Genomic DNA, 13726 nt, shown 5'->3' on the forward strand with positions numbered 1-13726 from the left:
ACAGGTAGAACCGACAGCTGCGTTTGCAGATGATGAGTGTGTCACGGTGCTAATCAAAGGCAGCCGAAAGCATAGGGGGATAATCAGATGTGTGACACCACCTTCTGGTTCTCCGTGCCCCACCAGGTGACCTAGTGTCCCGAGCAATGCACCACCTGCAGCCCCTGCACATCAGGAACCACAGCAACGGAACACCCATGCACCAGAAGGCCGGCTGCGTGCACTGGGAACCCGAGGCTCTGTACACACTCTGCTACTTCATGCACTGCCCCCAGATGGAGTGGGAGAACCCCAACGTAGAGCCCTCCAAAGTGACCCTGCAGACAGAAAGGTCAGTACTCTTTGCTCAAGAGTTCTACGGTCCTTTCCCCGGGCGTGACCTGGGAAGCTTTGGATTTCAAGCACATGCCTCTTAACCTGCACGCCACCTGCTGCCCAAACACGTTGTTGTGTTTGCGTTTCATTAATTTTTCCCCTGCTCTTATTCAAGGTAAAGGGTAATTATGGCGAAATCCAATAAATTGTGTGTATCGAGTTAAAATGAGCGGTATGCTGTACATGTCGGTGTTTCATCTTTTATCGTATGTTTGTTGTGTTTGGCAGCTGTCATGCTGGTGTGCAAAATGGAAAAGGTACAAATTAACTTTTGGAATTCTCATTTAATTACACACAGCTCACAGGGATTAACTCTATCACTCACTCGTCGTTAACTGCTGTCCATGTCAGGATTGCGGTGGTCGGGAGAATGTCCTAGAAGCACCGAATACTGCTTAGGGTACACCCTGAATAGGGCGCCAGTGCATTGTGGGGTATCTAGCAGGATACTGATGCAATAATTTACATTTCCTTTGTCACAAGCACCAGTGAAGAAATGATTGATGGAAACTTTTTTCCCCATTTTATGTATCCATCCACATCCACATTTGTCATGGCCCCCATTGTAACCACCCCCACTGGCCCCCTGGTAACCTTTTGCTTCGATGGTTTATGGTCAATTCAATTCAATTAATTTTATTTTATAGAGATAGTGTTGCAGAACACTGAACAATAGATATAATAGGATTGTCACAGACAAAGTGGTAACATATGGCCCAGTTCAACAAGTAATCGGGCTGGCAGCTGAGGAGAAAAAAACAAAATGTCCCAATCTACAGAGAAAGACAGAAAAATAAACCCGTGGCAGGCCAAGTACCAGTCGCTGCCCACTCCTCCTGGGCATTCTAATGTGATTGCAGTGGACTTGTGTAGATGTGTCAGTTGTCCAGACCTCAAAGGCCAGAATTTTAGCATTATTTAGGATGATACTGTATATTGCTTCAAGGGTCTTCCTTTCTTGTCTGTCTTGTAACGCTCTCAGAACAGCAAGTGTCGCTCAGGGGGTTGAGCTACATCATGGAATACTGCAATGTGAAATTCTCTCACAGAGCATCCATGAGCCAGGAAGTTTTGACATTTTAAATCTCAAACATAACTCACACACACACACACACACACACACACACATTTTCAGAACCGCTTGTCCCATACAGGGTCACGGGGAGCCAGAGCCTAACCTGGCAACACAGGGTGGAAGGCTGGAGGGGGAGGGGACACACCCAGGACGGGACGCCAGTCCGACACAAGGCACCCCAAGCGGGACTCGAACCCCAGACCCACCGGAGAGCAGGACCCGGTCCAACCCACTGCGCCACCGCACCCCCCTCAAACATAACTGAAATTCCTTATTTATTTATTATATATTATTTATTTATTATATATTTATTTATGTAAACTCTGTCCTATTTGTGTTACGCTAAATATTTCGTTTACAGGCAGTCCCTGGATTACGAACATCCAACTTATGTACAACCCATAGTTACAAACCACCCCCCGTGAAGCCTATTATTTAAAAAATTTGAATTACTGTACATACAATGATTTATAATAACAAACATAATAATAAACGGCTACTTTGCGACGTGCATCAAAACATTGTGGGTCTACATCGGTTCGTGGGTATGTGGGCCTGAGTTAGGACAAGGACTTTGTTGTTTTCAGTCGGACTGTCACACCCACAACCTCGCCCCAAAGGGCCGCACCTGCCCGAAATCGGAGCAGCGGGACATAAAGAAGCCGCACCTGCACACCCTGGTTGTAGAATCTCGTTTGAGAAACCCGTCTCTCCAGCGCTCTCGCGTGAACCCATGACAACCTACCTGTCCTTTCAAGTCCCTCGTCCTCCTCAATCCCTCATTCCCACTCTTGATGTCCACGGCTCCTGATAGTTGTATCGTCTCGTCAACTATGACATTGGATCCTCCCCAAGACCTACATTTGTGCATCGACCGACCCGTGCCTATCCCCGAGCACAAATCTCACCTGCTCCCTTGTGTACTGACAATAAAGATCCTGCGATTTGGTCCACACACCTACCTCAGTCTCCTGCACACTCAGTATGACACAGAGCACGTTCCTGTTAAGTGTTTCCTGTGTGTTACTGTATTTGGCTTTAATTTTTTTGTTTTTACCCTCCTAACCATGGCACCAAAGTGTAAATGTTATATATCAAAGAAAAGGAAAACAATCATGATTGAAACTAAAGTGGAAATAATAAAGCGATCGGAAAAAGGTGAAACGCCAACAAACACTCGAAAAGCAAACATTAAAGTTTCTTTAGTGTTTTTTTATACCTACACACACACATGCTCTGCCTCTCCTCCTCCTCTCTCTATCTGTTATAAATACTCTATGTAGTTACATTTACTATTATTATTATTATTATTATTATTACTATTATTGTTGATGTTGTTATCATTATTATCATTATATCATTACATTGTATTATTATTACTGTATTGTTACATTAAAGACGTTTTAGTGTATCCAGAAATGTTTCTTTAATACTTTTTATGAAAGGTACACGATATACTATACAATAAGACAAACAATTGACTGACGGTATATATGAACTGTAGCTAACTGTCCTGATGTACGTACAAATCTGACTTAAAGACAGACTTAGGAACAGAACTCATTTGTGATCCGGGGACTCCCTGTACTGTTTTCGATTTCTTTTTTTTTTTACTCCTTGTTAGATATGTGTGCACAATATTCAGAATTGCATTTTTAGCATAACAAACAAAATTGTCTAAGTAACAAATGTTTTATAACAACAACTATAAAAATATAACAATCATCTTCATCATCATTTTATTGCCATTTTTTAGGAGTCCTAATGCCAATTTATTCTGTTACAGTGCATTGTTACATTCAATCTTCATTCCTATAATTAATTAATCAAAGTGCTTATTATCAAAGGGGGTGCAGTGGCACAGTGGGTTTGGCTGGGTCCCGCTCTCTGGTGGGTCTGAAGTTCGAGTCCCGCTTGGAGTGCCTTGCGACAGACTGGCATCCCATCCTGGGTGTGTCCCCTCCCCCTCCGGCCTTACGCCCTGTGCTGCCGGGTTAGGCTCAGGTTTGCCACGACCCTGCCTGGGACAAGCGGTTTCAGATGGTGTGTGTGTGTGTGTGTGTGTGTGTGTGTGTGTGTGTGTGTGTGTGTGTGTGTGTGTGTGTGTGTGTGTGTGTGTGTGTAATGCTTATCAGCTTGTTATTTAGGTGATCCATTTTCTCTCCTTAGCTTTTCATTTGTTTACTGGATTTAAAGATGCACCAGTGAAAGGCCATAAACTTCCAGGATCATATCTGAGTGGACCTTGACGCATCTTTCAACAAGTCACCAATCAGTTTGACATTTGTGTCAAAAAAACATTCAGTATGAACCAGTACCAGAGGGCTCCTTCCTTCTGTTCCACAGGAACAAGACAAGAAAGTGCTCTTGCAGATCCCGGGGGTAGGTTTACATCCTTGGGTAAAAGACAGCGGAGCGGTTCTACTTTTGCTTCTCCTCAAAGACAAACATCTAACGGTATATCAGAATCAAAACTATTATAATCAGTCTCTCGTGATGTGTGCTGATGGGTGATTCTGATATGTTTTCTTTGTACTTGTGTGTGTTCAAGAAACATCCCAGCAAACACCTGCACACAGATACAGGGATGATTTAGTCTTTCGGGATGTAGTCTTAGTGTGTGTTTCATATTCATTTCAGGAAGTGCTATTTGATTCCTTTTAATTAATGTGTGCATCCTGCCTAATAAATGCATTTTTTTTACAAACAGGACTGTATGTACTCTGATTATGTACATATGATTTACTTGTGATTGGACCGAGGCAGTGGATTCCAAAGAAATCCGGTGCACACATGCTCTTTCATGCAGTAACTCTGGGACCCCTGCTGTGACCTATCAGCAAAAATTGTTCGCAGTCCTCATGACAGGTGCAGATAAAATGAGTTAAGAACGGGACTCCAGTTCTACGGTTCTTAATGAGCCCTGGCAAATATCCGCACTCGGCTGAAGGCGGACGGCCTCGGAGTCTGATTAGCAATAATATTCTTCACACCTCAGATCCGCTTCATTTGTGATATATAATACAGACATGAGCACAGACCTCAATTCAGAGATATAAATATTCTTTCTTATATTCTTACATTAATTTCTTTTTTCTTATATTCTTATTCATTCGTATACATTACAATATGACAGATACCGATTTTTTCCCTTTTAGATAGAAATGACAAAAAGAAAACCACTTTGCAGAAAGCATGTTTCAGAATGTGAAAACTCATCACGCTCGTGTGTTTAAAACATTTGTTCCATAAAGATATGGCAGTGTAACATGGGAATTTGCCCAAGAAGACCGTCTTTAATAATATGTCTGAAATGAAGATCAAATCATGTCTTGGAGTGTTTGTGCAGAAATCCAAGTAATTCCAAAGCGTAATTCCAAAACTTTTTCTCTCAACTGTAAGCGCTCAAAAGATATCCAATTTACATTTCTGATTTGTGTTTAAAGGCGTCACCAAAAGAGCCCGAGGCTTAAAACCTGCCGTACTCTACAACTTCCTATGTCCCCCAAAATCTCTCTTCAGTATTGTTCCTAAAGGCGAACGCATCAAATCAGCATCACCGCACAATAAATAAACGAGCAAGTTAAGCGCTTTCTTTGTGCCGAAAGGTTCGCGATGCCCGGCTCGGCTGCACGTTAACCGCTCTTGCGTTCACGTGTCTGAAGAAGTGCCGGCGTGAACAGATCAGCGGCTCTTTCTGGACTTTCTGGACTGCTCCTCTGTGGCCTGTTGCCATTCGCTCTTTCTCACAGTCAGTACTTTGTGCCGAGTGACATCTCTCTGCGCCCGTCTCCCGCTTTACATGTCGACAGTGAGCCCTTGTGACCTGACACATGTCCTGTGTGCGTGACCTCACGGCGGTGGGGTGAGCCATACCCTTGCTGTACAGTCAGACTGTGGCGACATGCTGGTTCTGCTTGTCACAATGCAGCCTTCACTTCTGTTTCTCACTTGCAGTCCCCTCTTCCGAGAAATTTTCCACATTATGTTAATGTATGTGTTTATGCTAATTGGTGAACATTTAAATTTATATTCATTCATTTAGCAGACACTTTTCTCCAGGGTGACGTGCAACTCGGAATAAACAGAAGTGCATTCCACAACAGACGGACAGCTTCAGGTCCAGACGCACGATTGTGCGGTTTTGCCGGCACGCATTCGATTAGTGCGATTTTATGGAGCAGATAGGAGATCGGGAGAGAGATGGGTCTGCGAGAGATGTGTTTTGAGACCTTTTTTGAATGTCGAAAGACGTTCAGCCATTTCGAGGGACCGGGGGGACCTTATTCCACCGCATCAGAACTGAAAGCAAGAATCTGCAGGCTTTCAGTTTTGGACACCTTTCTTTTCAAAAAATTTCCAGTTGATGCTCATTGGTAATATAGTAAACAGAGTAAACAGTACGACTACTGAACATACCCCTATACTGCAGCAACCCCGTTCAGACTGATGCTCTTGTTTACAAAGAAGTGATTTATACAATTAAGCTGTAATAATGTAGCAATGTACCAGTTGTGTACCTTGATCAAGGATACTTACAGTAGGAGGTGGCATTCAAACCTGGGTCCTTTGAGTGTAAGGTAACAGCAATAACCACTGCACTGCCTCTAATGACACTTAGATTCCAAAATTTGTAGACCAGTTTCAATGTTACACATCAACCATAATATCACTGTAGTATAGTTACTGCTGTTCTCCTGGGATTCTGGAAAAGCAAAAGCTGAAAACCATATTTTAGGAACACCTACAGTAGGGGTGTCCAACCTTTTTTGTCCAAGGGTCACAATTGTTATTGCAAAATGGTCTGAGGGCCGCATATTTAAAAACCATAGTAAGAGACATAATGAATCTTAAATGTCTACATTGAAAAAAAATTTCATTACTGTGTTTTACTTAGTTGTGCTATGTGTTTGGGTGTGTCTCTGTCGCTGTATTACTGTGTGATCCAATAAAATGTTCTGTAATTATGGAAGGCATAGTATATATTAGTCATTTTACAGGTGTTCTTGTGCAATGCATAACGTGAAACAGCAGACTGCAGTTTGGACCCCCTGACCTACATTGTTAGACTATATTTTTTTGCTTCCAATTAAAAACTGCGTCTCATCTGAGGTCTTCTGACAATTTACAAACACAGTGTGATTTCATCAACCTAAGAGTTGTCAAGTCCAGACTCGTTCTATAATGAGCCGGTGCTCTTTTCAAGCACATGGTGTCCAAACTGTGCTCTCCACTGTGGAAACTCCAGTGATCTCTCCAGGGGGCACTGAGACGTGACGTTAAACAGACCTGCTTTTCTTTCAAGATGGATTGCCCCCTATTCCGCAGTGAATATGAAATTTGTCTTGCGTGTACCGTGACGTGGGTGAAATCCGATAGTTGAGCCCAGGGAAGGAAGCCAGCTTGGCTGGTTTCAGTCTTGAGGTTTCCCCAGCCTGAAGTCATTGAGCTTTCACTGAGAAAAAGAAAAATAATAAAAATCCTGGCATACCTTGCGCTCGGAAAGCATATTTCTAATTGGTGTAGGAAATTCGTTACAATTCCCCAGGGGAAGCCTTTGTAGATGTGCTTCACTAAGTGTTCTCCGAGTCTGCTTTGCCGACGGATGATACTTTACCTTTGAAATTGCCCATTTCCGTTATCTGTTTTTCTCAGAGGATCCGCATAATGAAATTCAAGCCCCGTTGCAAAGTGTACGCTGTCATTAGCACTGCTAATTCTAACATTTACTGGTATTTACGAGTGATGAAAGACACGCATATGGCAGAGAGACGTCTCCATCATTCGCTTGTTACCTCTCGCATGGCTCGACCGATTACCTTTGTCATCTTGTCCCTCTAATGAAGACTTTTAATCAGTGATTCCACTGGAGTCCATAATGGAACGGCTTCCAAATACTAAGAAGGTTCGCTGTGAGTTAGTACTGCTTGGCGTTGCTAATAAAAGCATCAACCAGTTCACCAGTTATGCTGCAAGTAGAGAAAAATCTTTGATTACCGATCGGACATCAGAGTTGAATCTTGACCAGTTTCTCCCTCTCTCTCACACACACTTTCTCTCTCCAGGGAGGATTTCTCGCCCCTAAACACAGGCGAGAGAAAAGATTTGTGTTTGCAATGGATGTGGGAATCATCAGTGCATGTGGCAAGGGATTTAAATGCATAGGAACACAGCGTCCTTCGACAAAATCAACAAGTGAGGAGTGCTTGTTTCATGGCCTCTTACAGCTACTTCACATCAACAGCCCATGTGGGTCTGGAAGGCTGCAGGGCTCAGTAATAACGCAAATAGACACTTAGAATTATATGCTTTTATTTATGTGATAAGTGTTCTAGGGGAAATCAAGTGGCACATCATCTAATGCATGAAGTCACTTTTGTGTACAGTATGTACTGTAACTGGAGCTTCTGAATTATACAACAGACATTTTGGCTGTGTTGAACTTTCTGACATATAAAAGGAATATTGTAAGCAGTATGTATTTGGGTTTTGCTGAAAGATAGACGCTTAGGCCTGGTATAAGGACAGCTTGACAAGAATAAAGTTAAAGCATTAAAAGCACAGTCTTTGAAACAAGTAAGAGTATTTCTTTTCATTACTAGTATGTCCAAGTTCTGTGTGGGGGAAATGAAGGAAACAGGTGCTGAAATACCAGTGTTTTTAATGTGTTTAATTTGTATTTGGTCACATGACTCTGCGCTGTTTCCTTGTGATTCCGCCTTCTGACACAGCTTTTAAAAATGGAAGCATGTGGAAACTTAACCGCAATATTTGACCTCTTAGCTGGGAAAAAATAATGAACATGTAATGTTTATGGCACATGGGGGGGTGCGGTGGTGCAGCGGGCTTTGTGGTGGGCCTGGGGTTCGAGTACTGCTTGGGGCGCCTTGCGACGGACTGGAGTCCCGTCTGGGGTGTGAATGAAAACTGAGGACAAAAAAACATTTTCTAAAGCATTTTGCTGTGGTTTCAGAGACTCAGCCCAGACAAATGTGCCCAGATAGAAAATTAATTCCTGCATTTTTGCCAATTTACACAGGATACAAGAAGCAGATAAAACAATGCAATATTTTTGGGAAACTAAGAGGTATATCCTGTATGGGGGGGTTCAAAAATAATCTTTTGAAATGTGGTTCATACTGGTTTTAGCACCCTGGAGAAAACAGCTGTGTGTCTTCAGACCAACCCAGTGTGTGTATATAGTAACCACAAGCCAATAGCATGTTTATCACCCCTGCAGGCCCTTCCTGGTACTGCCGCCCCTAATGGAGTGGATCCGTGTGGCGGTGGCTCATGCCGAACACCGGCGCAGCTTCTCGGTGGACAGCGACGACGTGCGGCAGGCAGCGCGCCTCCTCCTCCCCGGGGTAGACTGCGAGCCGCGGCAGATTAAGTATGCCGTTGCACAAAGTCATGAGACTGATTCACTTACACATACACACGCACAGGTTGTTTCAGGCTTGAGCCAGACGAGAAGATGTTCACTTATACTTTCAGTGTCATATTTATACTATGTTTACAGCGTTAAGCTACTTAACACTAATTCACTCATTTATACAGCTGGGTAGTTTTTACTATCATTTCAGGGTATATATCTTGTTCCAGTGTACTAATGGCAGGAGATCAGACTCGAACATGCACCGTTCAAGTCCAAAGGTGGCGGCATTAACCACTGTGATGCCTACTGCTCTGAAAAAATCTTAACCTTCTGATCTACATGCATTGCACATAACTGACATTAAGCTGCCTAAAATGACTGATAAGTTCTTATAGTTAAAGTCTTGCTGTCTGTTTCATCAAAACAAAACAAAAGCCCTCAAAATACTAAATTAAGTACTTAATTAAGATGTATGAGATATGCCCCAGAGGACAACAATCTGTAATCCACAGTGTGCTATTTAGAGTTGTGCTGTTGCCTTGCATTGCGTTACCTTGATGTGAAGTTCCCGCCATAAACTGAACAGTTCAGGAGTGACAGTTCCCCTTTATCGGTTTCCTTCCCTCCAGGACGGACGACTGTTTCTGCGCCTCGCGGAAGCTGGATGCTGCCTCGACCGAGGCCAAGTTCCTGCAGGACCTTGGCTTCCGCATGCTTAACTGTGGCCGGACCGACTTGGTCAAGCAGGCGGTGAACCTCTTGGGTCCCGATGGGATCAACAGCATGAGCGAGCAGGTCAGAAACGTGGGCCAACTTGTTGTTCTGGTGCACACCAATGTAGAGAGATAAAAATTTGTCAGAAATTCGCCTATAGTGCACCAGCGCAGACCTAAAATGTGTACACTGGCTCCTCTCAATGCAAATTTTTATGCCATGAATCTTCAAAGGCATACATTTTTTCTAGATTATTTATTCATTTCTAATGGCATTTTATTCCCTTGTCAGTTTTCTAAAATTTCTGTCTTTTGCAGACCAAAAAAATGAATTGTGTGAAAAATGGGAGCCTTGGGGAAATAAATTTTTAGTTTTTATTTTTCATTTAAGTTTTAAGTTTAATGTACGAGGTTAAGTTATTTGCAACCAAACTGAGTTACAAATGGACTTCCAGTCCAAATTATGAATGTAAATTGAGGAGGCAGTGCATTACCAATTAATCCGTTGTTAACGTTAATGAACCAGCTGTGACTCCGCTTACACACTATGTTAACCCTTGAAACAGAAGATTGACAGCTCTGTCCAGAGATTTCAGATAAAATGTTTCCACACTAAGTGGAAATATTGGCAATTTCAAGTGGGTCTGAGTCCTGCAGCTCAAATGGAATCGGATTTTCCATTGTGTTGGAGAGACCCTGGTGAATCACAGTAGAGAAAGCCCTGAGGCTGAGAATATTTCACCCAACTGCAGACCTAGTTCTGGAAGATTGGCGTCACAGTTCGCTCTCGATTCAGATTCAGAATCTCGCTCGTGGTTAGTGATGATGCTGTGGATTAGGATTAGGACACAGAAGGACAAAGTCCTGTAAGTGAGAACTGTTTACACGTGCTTCTAATACATGATTATCTATATCACGTCTTAACAATCCACTGATTGTTTTTGGCCTTGTTGTGATGACTTCTTTACCTGTCCTGTAATTTCAGCTAGAAATGGTTTTTATCTTGTTCTTCAAGAGTGAGGAAGATGATAGGCAACATGACTAATGCTGCAAGTCTTCACTATCATGGGTTTACTTTGACTGAAGTCTTATTGTCTTAATGTAAACAAATAAAAGCTTTGATGTGGTGCCATTCAAACGGAACTGTACCTGTGTTTTACCTTTCTGAAGTTTACATCACACTAGTGACAATATTAACAAGGAAATACTGAAAGTATATACAAAGCATATTGGCTGTTTGCTCTCAGTTTGGGTTTATTTTGTTGAATTTCACTCATGTTTGGGAGGGTTGTAGTCATTATTTCTTTTCAATCCAGATTCCTTGGCAAAAACGACAGAACTTTTGTACTACAGTATAGAAAGCCAAAGCAAACTTTTTAGGATTCAGACACTGGAGAACGAACTAACAGTCTTGCAGTGAACAAGATAAAACTGAGGTTACTCTCCTCAAAGGTGCTCTAATTTTGTTGCAGTTGTTGTTCTCCTGGCTTCATTTAGTAGTAACAGGCTAAACCAAACCTTACGGTGTTCCAAATATGCAAAATTGGTAATAAAAATGCCAATGTGTCACATTATTCCCCATACCATTACACCACCACCACCACCAATCTGTTCCATTGACCCCAGGGAGGATTTGTCTGTGGATTCTTACCTGGCCATCAGCACATCTCACCAGAAACTGGGATTTGACAGACCAGACATTGTTCTACCATTCTTCAGTAATAAACTCTTTGTGACTGTATGTCCACTGGAGCCTCATCTTCTTGTTCTGAGCTCACAGGAAATGAACCCTGTGTGGACTTCGACTGCTGTAGCCCATTCACTCCAAGGTTCGACCAGATGTGCATTCAGAGATGCCTTCCTGCACAATGCTGTTGTTCCTGTTAGCCTTAATAAAAAAACTGACCATTCCAACTGACCTGCAGTTAACAAGGGTTTTCATCCTCAGAAATGCCTCTAAGTTCTTTTTTAATTCTCTGTGAACTCTTTACTTCAGCTGTTTCAAAAGAACCATCACATCTGGTACCAACCATGTTCAAAATTACTTAGATAATGCATACTGCACATTCCAGTGCTTCTTCCTGCAGTAACTGAACCTCTAGATCGTGTCTGTATTCTTTACGTACTGAGTTGCAGCCATGTGATTTTCTGTTTATGTATATTGGTTATGCGTGCATGTTTATATGTTAATGGTTTCTCCATCGTTCAGTGAAAACATGTATGTACGTAATGTATAAAATGTGCATCCATTTTTACCCCCTAAATAGGACTGAGCTCAGGATTTCATAGGGGACATGTGGTGAGCCAGCAGTGTGTTATTGCACTGTTTTAGTGTTCTGGGTGACGGTACTCACCTCCCTGTCCCCACAGGGTATGACGCCGCTCATGTACGCCTGTGTGCGGGGGGACGAGGCCATGGTCCAGATGCTGCTGGATGCGGGAGCCGACATCAACAGCGAGGTCAGTAAGCCATGGCCAGTGAGGGGCGGGTTGTGTCAGGGTGATTTTGGCGTAATCGACCAGCTTCATCATCAGTTTGCACAAGCTCTGATGTGTTGTAAGATAGGATAAAGCCCTGCATTGTGCTGTTCCTCATCTCTCCCATCTCATTCCACTGTTGGCATGCTCTGTTCAAGGCCACACAAGTGAAACATTAACCACCACATTGGTCCTTCCCCTGCTACAGCGGACCGCGAGACCGCCGAGCGCAGTATGGGTTCACACCCTGGACTCTTTAAAGTCTGGTGGTTGAGTTCCATGCAGGACACTTTTAATTTTACCAAATGAACAAACCTATGAAGCTATGAGAAAAATGAAATCTTGCTGGAAGTTGTATTTTATTTTGAAAATGACAAAGTATGGCAACTTTGATAAGAATGTCAGCTAAAGGAAATAACAGTCAAATGTAATTGTTAAAGCGCTGTTCAGTCCTTTTGAGTTGACGAACTGTAAGTAATAAGTACAACATTTAAATTTATACAGCAAACTGACTAAGCAGGATAAAATCAAGGGCACAGGTAAAACCATAATTCCATTTATTAAGTTTTTTTTTACCTTCAAAAGAGGAAATTACTGTATCATCAATTCACTGTGGTGGAAAATGCCTCACCAATAATGCCTAAAATGGTAATGTCTGTATCGATTGATTGTGATTGTGTTTTTTGTTACTATTTCAGTATAATGGATGTCAAAGTTCAGGGCTGATTCTTGAACAAAGCACTGCATGTATGTAATTGCTGGTCAAGGTGTGCTGACTAGTTACACTGCATGTGTTTGAACAGTGAATTTGCTCCAAGGGGTCTGAACTTTTGCCTTCTGACTCCAGAGCCTGCAAATCACTGCTTCACCTCTCACAGTGACCATCACTAAAAGGTCACATATCCATATCCATATACATTGTCTTTAATCATTAGTGTACCCAAATAGCATAGGGGGAACAATGAGGAACTTGTACCCTAGGGGAACAGTGAAGTCCAACCTGCAGTCTTCCGTAGTACTCTTAGATCCTCGAGCTAATATGCTGCAGTAAAAATGTAGAGTTGTGTAAATGGTAAGTTGTTTTGAACAAACATAGAAAGAACGCAAAATAAACTTAATCACAAACTATTTAACTTAACTTACAAACATAACTGGGACCAGAAGTCTGTTTGTGACTCCACTTGTTAATAAATCCAACCTTTACGTCACTATTGATTAATTCATGGGTTACGATCTTTAAAAACCTCAGATCAAGGTATAATGAGTGAGAAATTTGCTGTCAGACTTTCATTTATTTAGTCCATTCTCGTAAACTGCTCATCCTCAACAGGGCTGCTGTGCTCCTGAGCCAATTGTGGAAACTCAGGGCATGAGGCAAGGAATGCCACAGACAGGATTCCAGTCTGTCGCAAGACTTATACTTTATTATCATTTATTAAATTGAAATAACATCTACATTTGTCAGCGTCGGGCCACTGTCACTTTGCTTTATTACCTATTCAATCAATAAAAGTGTAACATACCTTGATATACCTTGATTTATTCAGTAGGTAGGGTCTATAAATTGGATATAATTATAATAAATAAAAACATGGTGTTAGACTTTTCTTTGAAACATTTTACTCATTAAAATGAAAATAGTTCACATCTTTGAAAATTCGCAACTTGAGGCTTCGTGACAACCCAGTGTAATACTAATTGTAATAA

The 13726-nt window shown here is 42.1% G+C and overlaps 1 protein-coding gene across 4 annotated transcripts in view; it reads left to right on the forward strand.

The window, feature by feature from the left end:
- Positions 1 to 13726, forward strand: part of btbd11b (BTB (POZ) domain containing 11b) — a 168450-nt gene that overhangs the window by 135985 nt on the left and 18739 nt on the right. For all 4 annotated transcript variants that reach the window (XM_029252396.1, XM_029252397.1, XM_018754893.2 and 1 more), the window contains exons 3-6: positions 127 to 331; positions 8691 to 8843; positions 9458 to 9623; positions 11912 to 12001. In XM_029252396.1, the coding sequence (XP_029108229.1) occupies positions 127 to 331; positions 8691 to 8843; positions 9458 to 9623; positions 11912 to 12001 (614 nt within the window). The remainder of the gene's footprint in view (positions 1 to 126; positions 332 to 8690; positions 8844 to 9457; positions 9624 to 11911; positions 12002 to 13726) is intronic.

The sequence above is a fragment of the Scleropages formosus genome, chromosome 5, assembly GCF_900964775.1.
Source record: "Scleropages formosus chromosome 5, fSclFor1.1, whole genome shotgun sequence".
NCBI lineage: Eukaryota > Metazoa > Chordata > Actinopteri > Osteoglossiformes > Osteoglossidae > Scleropages > Scleropages formosus.